This window comes from Lepidothrix coronata, unplaced genomic scaffold (genome assembly GCF_001604755.1).
Source record: "Lepidothrix coronata isolate B3197 unplaced genomic scaffold, Lepidothrix_coronata-1.0 Scaffold4, whole genome shotgun sequence".
NCBI lineage: Eukaryota > Metazoa > Chordata > Aves > Passeriformes > Pipridae > Lepidothrix > Lepidothrix coronata.
Genome location: NW_016690184.1, coordinates 3,118,484 through 3,131,475, shown reverse-complemented (window position 1 = coordinate 3,131,475; position 12,992 = coordinate 3,118,484). Strand labels below are relative to the sequence as shown.

Here is a 12,992-nt window from a genome sequence, read left to right as displayed (position 1 = left end):
TTCTGTTTGTTTATTTGACTGGAACTAAACAGCGAGTCCATTTTTTCACTGATCTGTAATTCAAAGATCACTTTCCTGAACAATAATAGCTATTCCAGAGTCTTACATAAAATGCATAATATTTCCTTTTTTTCCTCTTCATCTGCATCACTTGGCTATTACTTTCTCTGAGTTTTACGTATCATTTTAGAATTCAGTTCCTCAATATTGCAATGTCCTTTGAACATCTTTGCAGCCTGCTCTCCATTTTTCTACCACATATTACTTAACATCAGCAGCAAATACCTTGATTTTAAACTCAAATCTTTAGTAATAATATATATCTACTGCCCACTTTCAACAAAACACAATTTGGAACATAAATAGTAAGTAAACATAAAAGACAGTTTCGTAATTTTATGTCCAGTAAATCACAGATTTTAAACTTGATGATGTGAAACTCTGCTTCTCTCATTACTTAGAAATCTGGATAACTACAAAATAAACCAAACCCTTTGCCATTACTAAAACACTGCATACACTGCATACACTGTATACACTGCATACATCATGTCAAACAATAAAGCTCAATATCGAAATTCTGAGCCTTTCACAGCAACAGCTGCCTTTAAAAGACATAATGGTTTACGGCACTGAAAGAACAGTAACTGGAAGTACATGATGCAAAAGAATCTAAATTGAGAGAATTGAGGGTTGAGAACTTAAATCATGATGCTGAAGATACCACTGAATTAAATTTTAAAACATTTTTAAAAAATCGGCACTAACATATGTACTTGGAGAGTTTCATTCATTATATATTAACTGGCTTCCATGTATATGCTGAAAATCTACTATTATTTCAACTGTTTCTATGGAAAAGAAAAACAATGAAATCACAAGATATCAAATGATTAGAAACTCCAGCAACAACCTGTTTCCTCAGTGTTATGAGAGCTGTCTTCTATACTGAAGTTGCTGGATGTTAGACTTATAGAATTCCTCTAATACGGGTAATTAGCACTGAACCCAATAAATGCACACAACTGTCTTAATTTGCACACTAACATTCTGAAATGAAACCTATCCTCTTGAATACACAGGCTAGGCTGTCATGCCTCCTCAGCTATTCCAAGTCTTTGCTTAAGAGGTTAGTGGTGTTTGTCCCAAGCTTTACCAAGCAGACTCTTGAGTGCACAAGAGCTCTTATTTAGGCTTGCTGACCACAAATGGGCAGTGGAATAAGTAGTCCCTTTAGTTCCCTCACTTACAGAAAAAAAAACCCACCAAACGAGCACATCTGCAGAGAATACTATTGATCTGCGTGGCATTTCAGTGTGCTACAAAAACATGGCAGTGCAGGTAAGAAGTCAATTTTCTAATAGAAGTGTTCTATCCTCCCATTTCTGTACATGATTATAGATAATCCACTGACATAATGAACACTTCTCATGAGTTAAATTATATATCAACACAGGCAAACATACCTTTTCACCAGGCAGACCAGCAGCTCCATCCTGTCCTTTCACGCCCATTTCACCCTACAAAACAAATGGATCAGTTAGAAGTTCTACAGACCTCTGAGGTTAACACAACTACTCAAGTCATACCAGACTCAACAGAAAAGCATCTTCTACCTGCTTTTTTGCTTAGTAATGTAGTCACTGTGGAGGAGGATGCCTTACATGTAACACTAAAATCAGACAAAATAAATGTATTTTAATACACCTATAATGTCAATTCAGACCTTCATCTGACAAATACTTGTACATCCACATTTCCATAAAAGCAGGTCCACTGATTTTAAAGGAATTCATTGCAACAGCATAGTGAAACTAAGAGGGTCCATTTTCAATAGGTAGACTGTGTTCTACACTGAGAAACCTCAACAAATAATACAGGTTTGTCTAAAGTCACATGCCCACAATATTTTTAAAAGACGCTATTTAAACTCAGTTTCTCTCTCCCTCCGTTTTACCCCTCAGAGAAACCTTACCCCAAACCATAAGCAATCCATAAAAATATTTTAGTTTTAAGAGACAAATGACCATCTGATCAGGAGAGTTATGGAAGATCCCAGCAGCTGCAAATGGGACCAAAAGAATTAAAAATTACATAAGAAAACATCAAACACAGAATATTTGTTTTAAAATGTCAAGTATAAGGTTTATAAAATTTAAAATAAAAATTGTTTGGATGCTAAAGGAATACAATTAAAGCACTGAAATCATATAGTCTTAATTTAAAAACAAAACTATAACAGTAGGTGTGTCTACTTGTACCAAGAAGAGAACATTCTCTAGCAAACAAAATGCTGCAGCCTTTCCTGGAGTAATCCAATTTTTTATAAAGAAAACATCACTTGTTTGAAAAGAAATAACTATCAAGTAGTTGTTTGAGAGAAAGGGTTGCACAAAGAAGCAGAAGAAACACATTTACACAAATAAATGGTTCCTAAAATAGGTTGCAAATCTAGGTTTGGAGCTCAAATCTAAAACTGTACACCCAAAAGTCGCTGCTGAGGAGTTAGTGCCCAAGATCTCTAAACTCATAAAGTGCATAATTTTTAAATAGCAAGATCCTACTGGTAGTAGTTCCAAAGTTCACAAGAGAAACATCAGAAACTGCACAACTCTACCACATTCCAGCAGTTCCGTGTCTTCCCCAAGAACAAGCAGAATGGTTTCCTATCTGGATGACTGTTTCTGCATTTTGCATGAGACTGTCCCCATGTAAAGTGCATAACCATTTCTTAAATTACAACCTAAGTCTCTCTATCAGGTTTAAAGAGATTTTAATTAATGCAGTTATGGTACTATAACATCAGCTCAGTATCTCAGAACTCAGTATCAGAATACAAACACGGTTCTAAAGCTTTAAAAAAAAAAACAAAAAAAGGAAAAAAAGAGAAACACACAACCCCCCCGCCCCCAAAAATCTGAAAGAGCTTCACAGACAGAATATTGTAGTAGCTTTATCTTTTCAGAGCAAACACAATAACTCTGTTCTGAAATGAAGTTAACCTTTCTGAAGTTAAGAAAGGAGCAGTAAGATTGTCAAGAAGTACATAAAATCCGTATTTTTTATATCCCAGAATCATAAAGGTCAGAAAAGACCTCCAAGATCGAGTCCAACCTTTGACCGAACGCCACCATGTCAATTAAACCATAGCACCAAGTGCCAAGTCCATTTGTTTGTTGGACACTTCCAGGGATGGTGACTCCATGACTTCTCTGGGCAGCCTGTTCCAATGACTGACCATATTTTCAGTGAGGAAATTCTTCCTGAACCCCACCTGGCTTCAACTTCCTTTCAGGTGATTGTGTAGAGTGATAAGGTCACCCCTGAGCCTCCTTTTCTCCACGCTAAACAACTCCAGTTCCCTCAGCCACTTCTTATAAGACTTGTGCTCCAGACTTTTCACCAGCTTTGTTGCCCTTCTCTGGAAATGCTCCAGAACCTCAATGTCCTTCTTGTAGTGAAGGACCCAAAACTGGACACAGTACTCCAGGTTAGGCCTCACCAGCATCAAGTACAGATCTCTGGTCCTGCTGGCCCCATTATTTTTGACATCATTGGCCGCCTTGGCCACATGGGCACACTGCTGTCTCATGCTCAGTGGCTATCGACCAGCACTCCCAGGCCTTTTCCGCCAGGCAACTTTCCAACCACTCTGTCCCAACCTGCAGTGCTGCATGGGGTTGTTCTGGCCGAAGTGCAGGACCTGGCCTTTGGCCTTATTGAACCTCATACAATTGGCCTCAATCCATGGATCCAGCTTGTCTAGATCTCTCTGCAGAGCCTTCCTACCTTCCAGCAGATCAACATTCCTGCCCAGCTTAGTGTCATCTGTGAATTTACTGAGCATGCACTCAATCCCCTCATCCAGATCATCAATAAAGACACAGATAGCTCTGTCTCAAAAGTAGACCAAAATCCTGTGTTTGTGAACAACATCAGTCCACTGCCACTACAAGAAATAAAGTAGGACTGGGCCCCGGTTACCTTATCTAATCACTCACAGAGTGACTCTCTTATCTATGCATGCTCTGTTTCCTTATGCCACTTGCCAGTATTTTGATAGACCAGACCTTCATTACATTCAGCAGTGTATTTTTATACACTGTATAGTCTACAATTACATAGCCTGCTACACTCCAGGAAGCCTTTAGCCTTACTAGCCAATTAACCAAGGTATGTTTACTCTTCTGTTCCACTAACTGCAGATAGACTCCTCACCTTGAAGACAATTATTTTCCACTGCAAATTAGATCTGCAAGTTATGCTTCCGTCTTCTAGTTGTGATTTTATTAACCACAGGCTGAAATGTTATAGTTTTTCATGCATCTACGAGTATAAAGGTCAGAACTATTGGTTGTATGACCCCTAACAGAATTCATGCAGGCAGCATGACAGACTAAAACCAAAAACAGAGCGAATGCATTTTTAACTTTTTTTCTTAATGACATTTTGTTTTCCTTCTGCAAATCTCAAAGTCCTTCAGGAAAGTGAAGCATATGAAGTATATGATGCCAGAAGAACAACTTCGTAAGGTGGTGAACACTAGTAATACAATGAGGTACACTCAGTGTAACAACATTCAAAGGTAGAATCGTGAGTCTACTGTTAGGATTTACTAAGAGTACCAGTGAAAATCTTTTTCAACTGAGCACAAAATATTTATTGAGTAAAATACTTAAACCACAGCACATTTTTTCATATTGTGATCTATTGCAAGCAATAGGATGGCTATTATCTTTTTGACGATGTTTGTTTTGGTAAACACCTAAACCGACAGCGTGGAAATTCAGCATGCTGAAATTAAAAAGAAAAAAAAAATGCTTCTGTCTGTCAACTTTCCATAAAGCTAAGCCCATCTAAATTCTAAAAAAGAGTTTGCAGACAGCAAACATGCTTCTTTTGGAAGTCACCAATCAGCCTTCTATTTGAAGTGGAAACAATTTTGCACATCTGAGATTGCCTGCAATATTACACTTTGAAAACCTAAAGCCCAATGTGATAGAAAGAATGACAAAGTGATAACTAGTTAACAAATTACAGTCCTTTCTCATATAAAACCAAAAACCACTCTTAAGAATATATTTTATTTAAACATGTTATTTTGTCTCATGTCTATTTACGATATATTTACATTGTAATATGCTGTAGGATTAACTTGCCATAGTAATATTTAATCTAGAAAACACAGTCTACAAGGAATTTTGGAGGAGGAAAATGTTCTCAGCAGGATTCTGTACTAACCAGGTACAGATGATGATTTTAATAAGAAGATAAAAGCAAATGCACTTAGTAAAGAGAGTAACATTAACATGGCCTAGAGCACACACCACTAGAGCATTGCATTACAACATTGCTCTTGTCTACAATGGAGACCTATTAGTTCAGATAAAATGAGTAACATACATCAGTTATCAAAACACTTGACCTTAATCAGGTTTGGTTTGATGAGATTTGATTAAGTAAATCAGCTTTCCCAGTTGTCACCATAGTTATGTGTGCCATAATGTTGTGGTTTAACCTCGGCCAGCAACTCAGCCCCACGCAGTCACTTGCTCATTTCCACCCCTCGGTGCAATGGGGGAAAGAATCGGAAGAGTGAAAATGAGGAAATTTGTGGGTTGAGATAAAGACAGTTGAACAGGTAAAGTAAAAGCCACACACACAAGCAAAGCAAAGCAAGAAAATCATGCACCATTTCCCTGGACAGGGAGGTGTTCAGCCATCTCTACGACAACAGGGCTCCATCATGCATAATGGTGACTTGAGAAGACAAATACCATCACTCCAAACATCCAACACTCCTTCTTTTCCCAGTTTTATATGCTGAGCATGACACCATATGGTTTGGGGTATCCCTTTGGTCACTTGGGGCATACAGCTGTCCCAGCTGTATGCCCTCCCAACTCCTTGTGCACCCTCAGCCTCCTCGTTGGTGGGTTGGGGTGAGGAGCAGAGAAGAACTTCATGCCGTGCAAGCACTGACCAGCAGGAATAAAAACATCCCTGTGTTATCAATCCTATTTCTAGCACAAACCCAAAACACAGCCCCATACTAGCTGCTATGAAGAAAATCAACTCTGCTCCAGCCAAAACCAGTACACAACATAATCAGAAATGTCCAGGTAAAAAAAAAAGTGTAATATTATCAAGCAAGAATAAATAAATTCACATTCAGAGAATATGCCAAGAGAAAGAAAACTCATCCCAAAGGCAGCATCATGCCAGAGTTCCTTTGGTACTGTGGGAGCAGCAAGGAGTATAAAGACGAGGATGTACCATCCCCATTACTCCCAGCAAGAGCCCCCAGATGTGTACTGACCCGTTAATGCAGGGGCTCAGCCTTGCCATGACCTGAGATGGGTATGCTGGTTAAACCCCTGTGCCAGGGCCAGTGGCTGCTGCCTCTCCTGCTCCACCTTTAGCACTGGAGTGGTCCCACTGAGGAAGCATGACATTCCCCCTAATAGTCTGAGCACCTTGAAGAGGTGCCACCATTTCCACTCCTCCCTCTGGAATACTTAAACTGCAATCCTCAGGACTCAGATGAATACTGGAATAGCATATATAACAACATGGAAACAAAGTATACATTTCAGAATTTTTTATGAGAAAAAATTAAGCTGCATTAATAATGGTACTTTTCCTTATACTTTGATAACTTGGACTGTTAGATGATAAAACATAAGTAGGACTACCCATAAATTCTTACTTTATAAGCATGAAGCATTTTTATCTGCTCACTCTAACAATTTTAGTCTACCAAGTACACTGGCAGCTCCTGACTTTGTCATCACTGACAGCCAGCCATATTTTGCCTCATTTTTTTCTTTTTCATGCATTTTAGCTTTTAAGTCCCTATCAGGGACCTCTGCAACAAAAACTGGACCAGAAAGGAACCATGCTCAACCTAATACAACAGATATGCAGAATCAAGTGGATTGGGTTTTAAGAGGAAAGTCAGAGAAACAGGAAAGGAGTTCTCTAGGAGTTCTTTTTGCTTATTGTTCTATTACAAATATTTTACTAGTGCAATAATATATTGCATAAACTTACCTCTACCAATCCTACAATAGCCTTTTAAATGTCTTTTTCCTTGAGTAAAATTTAAATTAGTGAAGTTGAACATCAATAAACTTCTCTATTGTATGCATCAACAGCCATTTTAATATTTGAAACCTCTCTGCCTCTGGCTTTTTGTTCCCTACTGTACTTACAGTATTAACCAATGACCTATTAACAGAGCTTGGAATGGCTTAATGTTATATCAAAATATTTCATTCTGTTCAGATTTCAGCTTAAAATCTTTTGTGAGTACTAAGTTTGCTTAAAAGAAATAAAAACAGAAAACATAGTTACTTTTTTAGCCTCTTTGAGAGAGAGAAATCAGTTTATATATTCAATATATATGCAATCATTCCGAATTACAGCGATCCATATTCTGTCTTTCTGAGGAATTTCTACATATTGAAGACAAAACAGAACCTTCATATCTTTATCAAAATACATTTTCTAACAACTAATATATTTGTAAGACCCTGAGTAGCTACATACCATGCTGAAGTAGTAGAAATTGCTTCTAAAACAGAAAACATGGTAAATTTCTCACTCATCCCAGCAGAAGAGGAAACTCAGTTCCACAGCTCAGATATCAAAATGTGTTAAATCATAGGAGACTTCCACCTGATTTGTGTCCACTTGCAACTTGTGAAATACACAGTGCTAAGAAGCAAGCTGCCATGAGAATAACAGGCTATTATTCAAGGATAGCCCGAATTGTACTCTTGACTGCTGCTGCCTCTCAGCTTTCATCCCATGAGAAAAAGCTGTCAAGCAGTCCAAACTTGTGTTTCAAGGGCAGAGATCAGCAAAGTTGGTCCAGATGACTTTTTCGGTTTTAATTATTCAGAAATTAAAGAACAGGAGGTGGTCCTTTGCTGCAGAAGCTGATCTCCCAGCTAATAAAATCCTACAGAGCAAACCGACTACTTTACTTGTGAAGCACTGGAGATAATATTTTTGAGTGAAGAACTGTCCTCATGAAACCATAATGTAAGGTCAGGTTCAGAGGCACTAACAAGAGTACAGGAAGAAAGTGGAAACAGGCTAATAATTATATTTAAAATGCCCAAAAAAGGATTATCGGGTATCATACTTTGTACCTGGTGATAGCTTAGATATTCCTGAACAGTCTGACCTTAGGGAAAAGCTGTGTTAGACTTAAGAGAAAGGCAATTTTGAGGGGTTTGAATATAACCTAACACTAACTTGTATATATAAAGACTTTCTTGCCCATCTCATAGCAACAAAAAAGGACACATAAATTCAGTCATGCAATTAATTACAGTGGATAAAAATTTGGAACGAGATAAAGTAAAATAGAGGGATAGGGATTATTGTGCTGAAAAAGATAATATCAATAGATACAGAAATTTCCTAGAAAAGAAGGTAAAAAATTATATTTTCACTGGGGTGCTGCCACTGCAAGGACATGTAAATATATGTAAATATAAATTTACATATGTAGTTAGTTGGATGCCTATAGTAATATGATTTGGAAGCAAAAGAAAATAAAATAAGAAGCTGAACACAAGGAAAGGAGGAAACAGGTTTAAGAACCACACACAACCTACAGAAATCCCGTTTTTTTGTGACTGGCCAAAGTCACCAAGAAGCTGCCTATTTAATGTATAACATATTACAAAACATCCAACCAGAGTTTGTTAGTTTCCTTTGCATAATCTGAAAATAAATCATGTATCCTGCATGTCTGGAATGTTCTGGAGTCTGCCTCTCCAGGTCTAATTATTGATGTAACACGGCCATCATTGAGAGTGTGTTACTGAAAACTGCAGAAATGCAGAGGGGAACAAAAATGGTACTAAAACCTCAGAGAATATTGCAGTCAGCTCCATCATGGTTGGCACTACTTAACAAAGGATTTGTTTGCTCCCAGAGGTCAACAGTGAGCCAATCTTATTGATCACAGCAGTAATGTGCCCTCCATCCACACCCCACATCCTTCCCCTCTTAACACAAAACACCCCACTGCAAAGCTCCCACTGCAAAGTTAGGAACTAACAAGTACTGGTTAATTATAAGGAAGGTTCAAATTAAGCAGCTTTCTACCTGTTTGCTGTACTATTCCAGACTTTAACCTGCTGGTTCATTCCATTTTTTGAAATGACATTGATAAATGTCAATATACCACCTTTAGGCCAAACTGCTGAATGCAGCAGGGTTCATTGACTCTTGGGTGCTTTTTGAATCCACGCAATGAGGATTTCTTTGTAAAATGAATGGGAGAACAGAACCAGAGGTGATCACAGGCACATACATGCTTTATTTAGAAGTACTATGTTTAGCATGATAAATACTGCTAATTGGCTGGGAGACTAAATGGTAAAGAAATCAGACTTGAGAAGTCTCCTTTCCCATCTTAGTAGCAATAATAGCCTAAATGCATCAGGTCAGGAACAGAAGAGCAGTTTTCCAAATAAATGCTAGGAAACTCCCTACATTGGTAACATAGGCTAACACTAAAACTTGACAAATGTTCCATATACTCAGCAAGTGTACAGGATCAGCAAAAATTTGTGATTAATTCTGAACACTGACAGCCATCCTTCTAGGCTCACCTGGACTATAGAAACTAACATGACTTGACTTTTTTTTCCACCTAAAGATACAGCTTGTATCAAAAGTGAAATACGCACTGGAGGGGAGCAATATACTGTCAAGGAATTTACTGAATTTCAACCGACTGTGTAGAAAAGCCCTCCCAGAACTGAACGCTTTTCAGCCAGGTACTGCAGTCCTAGGAACAGCGCTGCCTGTCTTAACAAACTGTTTCAGATCACATATTTAACAGTGTGCTGTGAGGTAGGATGCTGGGTTAGGATGCTTCCATCCTAATCTGTGGATTCTAAGTATCTTCCTCTCACACTGCATTCCCTGAACTCATTTCCTATCCCCTGTCTTTCTGGGCAATTTGCAATAGTTTATTCAAGTTGCCCCCTCTATTAGCACAAGGAAAACACATTCCTAGACATGTCCTAATTCAGCATCCTCAAAAAAAATTTAGGGAATGGAGTGTGAAGGGAAAATATCTGATATGCTGACTTTTATTATTAGGAAATCCCCAAGCTACACAAACAATAATGTCACGGTAAGCATTAGAGAAAAATTCAGAACAGGCCCAAAGGAAGGAGCACTGACTGGCCTCTCCTAGGGACTCGCCAGTGTCAGGTCCCTCTCTCTTCACAATTAACAAAGTTTCAGGTATGACTGTTGTCAAAGAATACAGTGACAGCATATTGGTGAATTCATACCCTCCTACTGATGACTGCAAGGATGAATCCACCACACAGGATTCTGTCCATCAGCAGTGACGTACACACATGAATGGAAAAATCCTTGTCAGACTACATACATGATTTCTGTTATTTTTTGATAAGGGGAACAGGCAATATGGAATGCTAGCAGGGTTGAGTAGGCATGTGCTTCCCAGACCGGTAAACTGTATTCCATAGAGTTGATGAGGTGACCCCAAAGTGAGACAGCTGTAAGCTGCCTGGCAGGAACCCCACATGCAGAACCAAGCACTGTGCATAAGGAAATTCCTTTTAAGGATTAACATAATACATATAGTACTATTTAAGAAAGATAATCCAAAGACAAAGATTTGAAAGAAAGAATTCAACTGATATTTTACCTTTTCTCCTTTTTCTCCTTTCTGGCCTGGCAAACCAGATACTCCTGGCAATCCTGCTTCTCCCTTATTTTTAAAGAAATAAAAAAGGCAATAAAGCAGATCTAAAATATATTTGGTTCAGTTTCCTGTCTTTGTCACAAAACCCTAACAAAAGCAAATGACTCAATAAATACAGTGCAACACCCAGGAGAAGGATTAAAAGAAAACAAACATAGAATATAATTTATTCTCAAATCAAAACATTTACACTAAATATAATGCCTAAATATAATTCTCATTTTTACCATGGTACTTTTTGGGTGTATATTCAAACAGCCAAACCATATAGACATCTCTAAGTTTAAATTAACTAAATCTAAAATTTACTGCTTTCTAACTGGGAAATATAACGTAAGTACATTACAATCCTACAAACCCATAAGATTTTTTCATAACTAAAAAAAAAAAAGGCCACTATTCTTTATACCTAGCAGGATTAAACAGCATCATGCACCAAAAAGCAATAGGAAAACTTCATACTTTGTTTGGAAAGCAGTGGCATCTCTCTCTAGATTCTTGCTGCATTCCTGGAAGCGTGTATATTTTGCTGGCATGAGCAGTTGCTGGTGACAATGTTGTAGCAAATAACCTTTCCTCACGTGGGCACTAAAATAAAAAGATTTTCTGGTTTTTAGTCCACTTTAGTTAATAGATAAATAGGATCAAAACACTAGTTTTATTAAAACCTCCTGTTTTAATATTCCTGTACACACCATATTATGAAAAGCCACAACAATTGCCAAATAGAGAAAAGAGCTGTAATAAAATGAATTCTAGATATTCTGATCCTTCTGTTCTGAAGTCAATGCCAGTTAAAACTGAGAAGACTGTCCCAATTTCTTCCAAAAGAGTCCAGAGAGAGCAATAAAATGTCCCAAAATGAGAAGTAGTGAAACAGAAAACGCCCACAGGGAAAAAAAAAAGACAGTACCTCTCAGTCTCATCCTGTCCTTCCCCCCACCCCAAAATGCAAAATGTAAGAGTGAGTGCAAAGGAAAATTCCGTAAATTTTTTTTAATGAAATACTTCAGGCATACATAGTTTGGAAAGAAACCATAAAAGCCCTGAAGCCAATATTCACCTGTCTTTAACTCCTGTGAATGGAGCCAACCTCAAGATACACTACAGGACAAGCCAACAGAGCCTGATAAATTTAAGAAGCTCTCATTAAGATGTAATGAGGTTTCCTTCAAGCCTTCTGTCAAAGAAATTCCCACAGGATTTACTACTTAGAAATTTGTATCTAAGTATAAATTCCTTCCCTTCCATTACTGAAAATGTACCCTTATAACTGGTAAGGAAGTCATGAAACAATAAATCAGAAATCGTAATGCTGGTTTCAATATGGAAGTCATTAACAAGTAGCCCACCATCTTTTACATCTTAAACATAAGACATAGAAATGAAACTGATGGTGTTTTTAGCTATATAGCTGAATCAATGTTTAAGATGTTATTAATAAAGCCTATTGTTGAGCTATTTGTGTTCATGTTTGTTTTGCTCGTGCTTTTTTGCTACTGTTTCATAACTGATAAATAAATTGTATTTCCATGCACAAAGTGGAATCTACAGAAATTTCATTCATTTCACTTTTCCATGAGCTTATACATTCAAGAGAAAGCCTGCACTATTACCAGGAACATATTTAGAAATATATTTGAACAAAAAATTACTATTTAAAATTAAAATTTCCCCAGAAATTAGATCCAGTCCCTTCCGTGCTTCTGAGCACCCATCAGTGGTCAGTTCCCACAGTGTTCTGCTCCTCTGTTCTTGAGCAGCTTTCTCTCTCCTTTCCAGGTATGCTTTTCTCCTATCTCTTTTTTTGAATGGAATCAATCAGTCCTTCTGTATCATCTGGGGGATTTTTGCTGATTTCAGGCTCACTGGTGATGGTATTCCCCACTGTCTCAGATGAGCCTGATCTTACCAACTACTTACAATTAGTACAACCAATATTTTAACATTTTTCCTTTTTGAGTTTTTTTGTGGTTTTGTTTTCTTTTTCTTTTTCAAATGGGCTAGATTGCAGGTGTAACTGTTTTGCTCAACATCAAGCATTTCTATAATTCTGGTGTCTTCCAGTTTACACCGATTTTGTCTATCAAAACGAGAGGGAAAAGTGAATCATTTAAACTAAATTAGTACTTTCCCTTAAACAACATATACATCTCAGCACGTGCGTTACAAAGAAGAAAGTATTTCTTAAAATTATCAAGGTTGGAAGAGAACTCTAAGACCA

General features: G+C 37.6%; 1 protein-coding gene across 4 annotated transcripts in view; it reads right to left on the bottom strand.

Moving 5' to 3' along the window:
* Positions 1 to 12,992, bottom strand: part of COL19A1 (collagen type XIX alpha 1 chain) — a 190,921-nt gene that overhangs the window by 141,680 nt on the left and 36,249 nt on the right. For all 4 annotated transcript variants that reach the window (XM_017826692.1, XM_017826710.1, XM_017826717.1 and 1 more), the window contains exons 8-10: positions 11,231 to 11,356; positions 10,712 to 10,774; positions 1,467 to 1,520 (exon numbers count right to left, since the gene is read on the bottom strand). In XM_017826692.1, the coding sequence (XP_017682181.1) occupies positions 1,467 to 1,520; positions 10,712 to 10,774; positions 11,231 to 11,356 (243 nt within the window). The remainder of the gene's footprint in view (positions 1 to 1,466; positions 1,521 to 10,711; positions 10,775 to 11,230; positions 11,357 to 12,992) is intronic.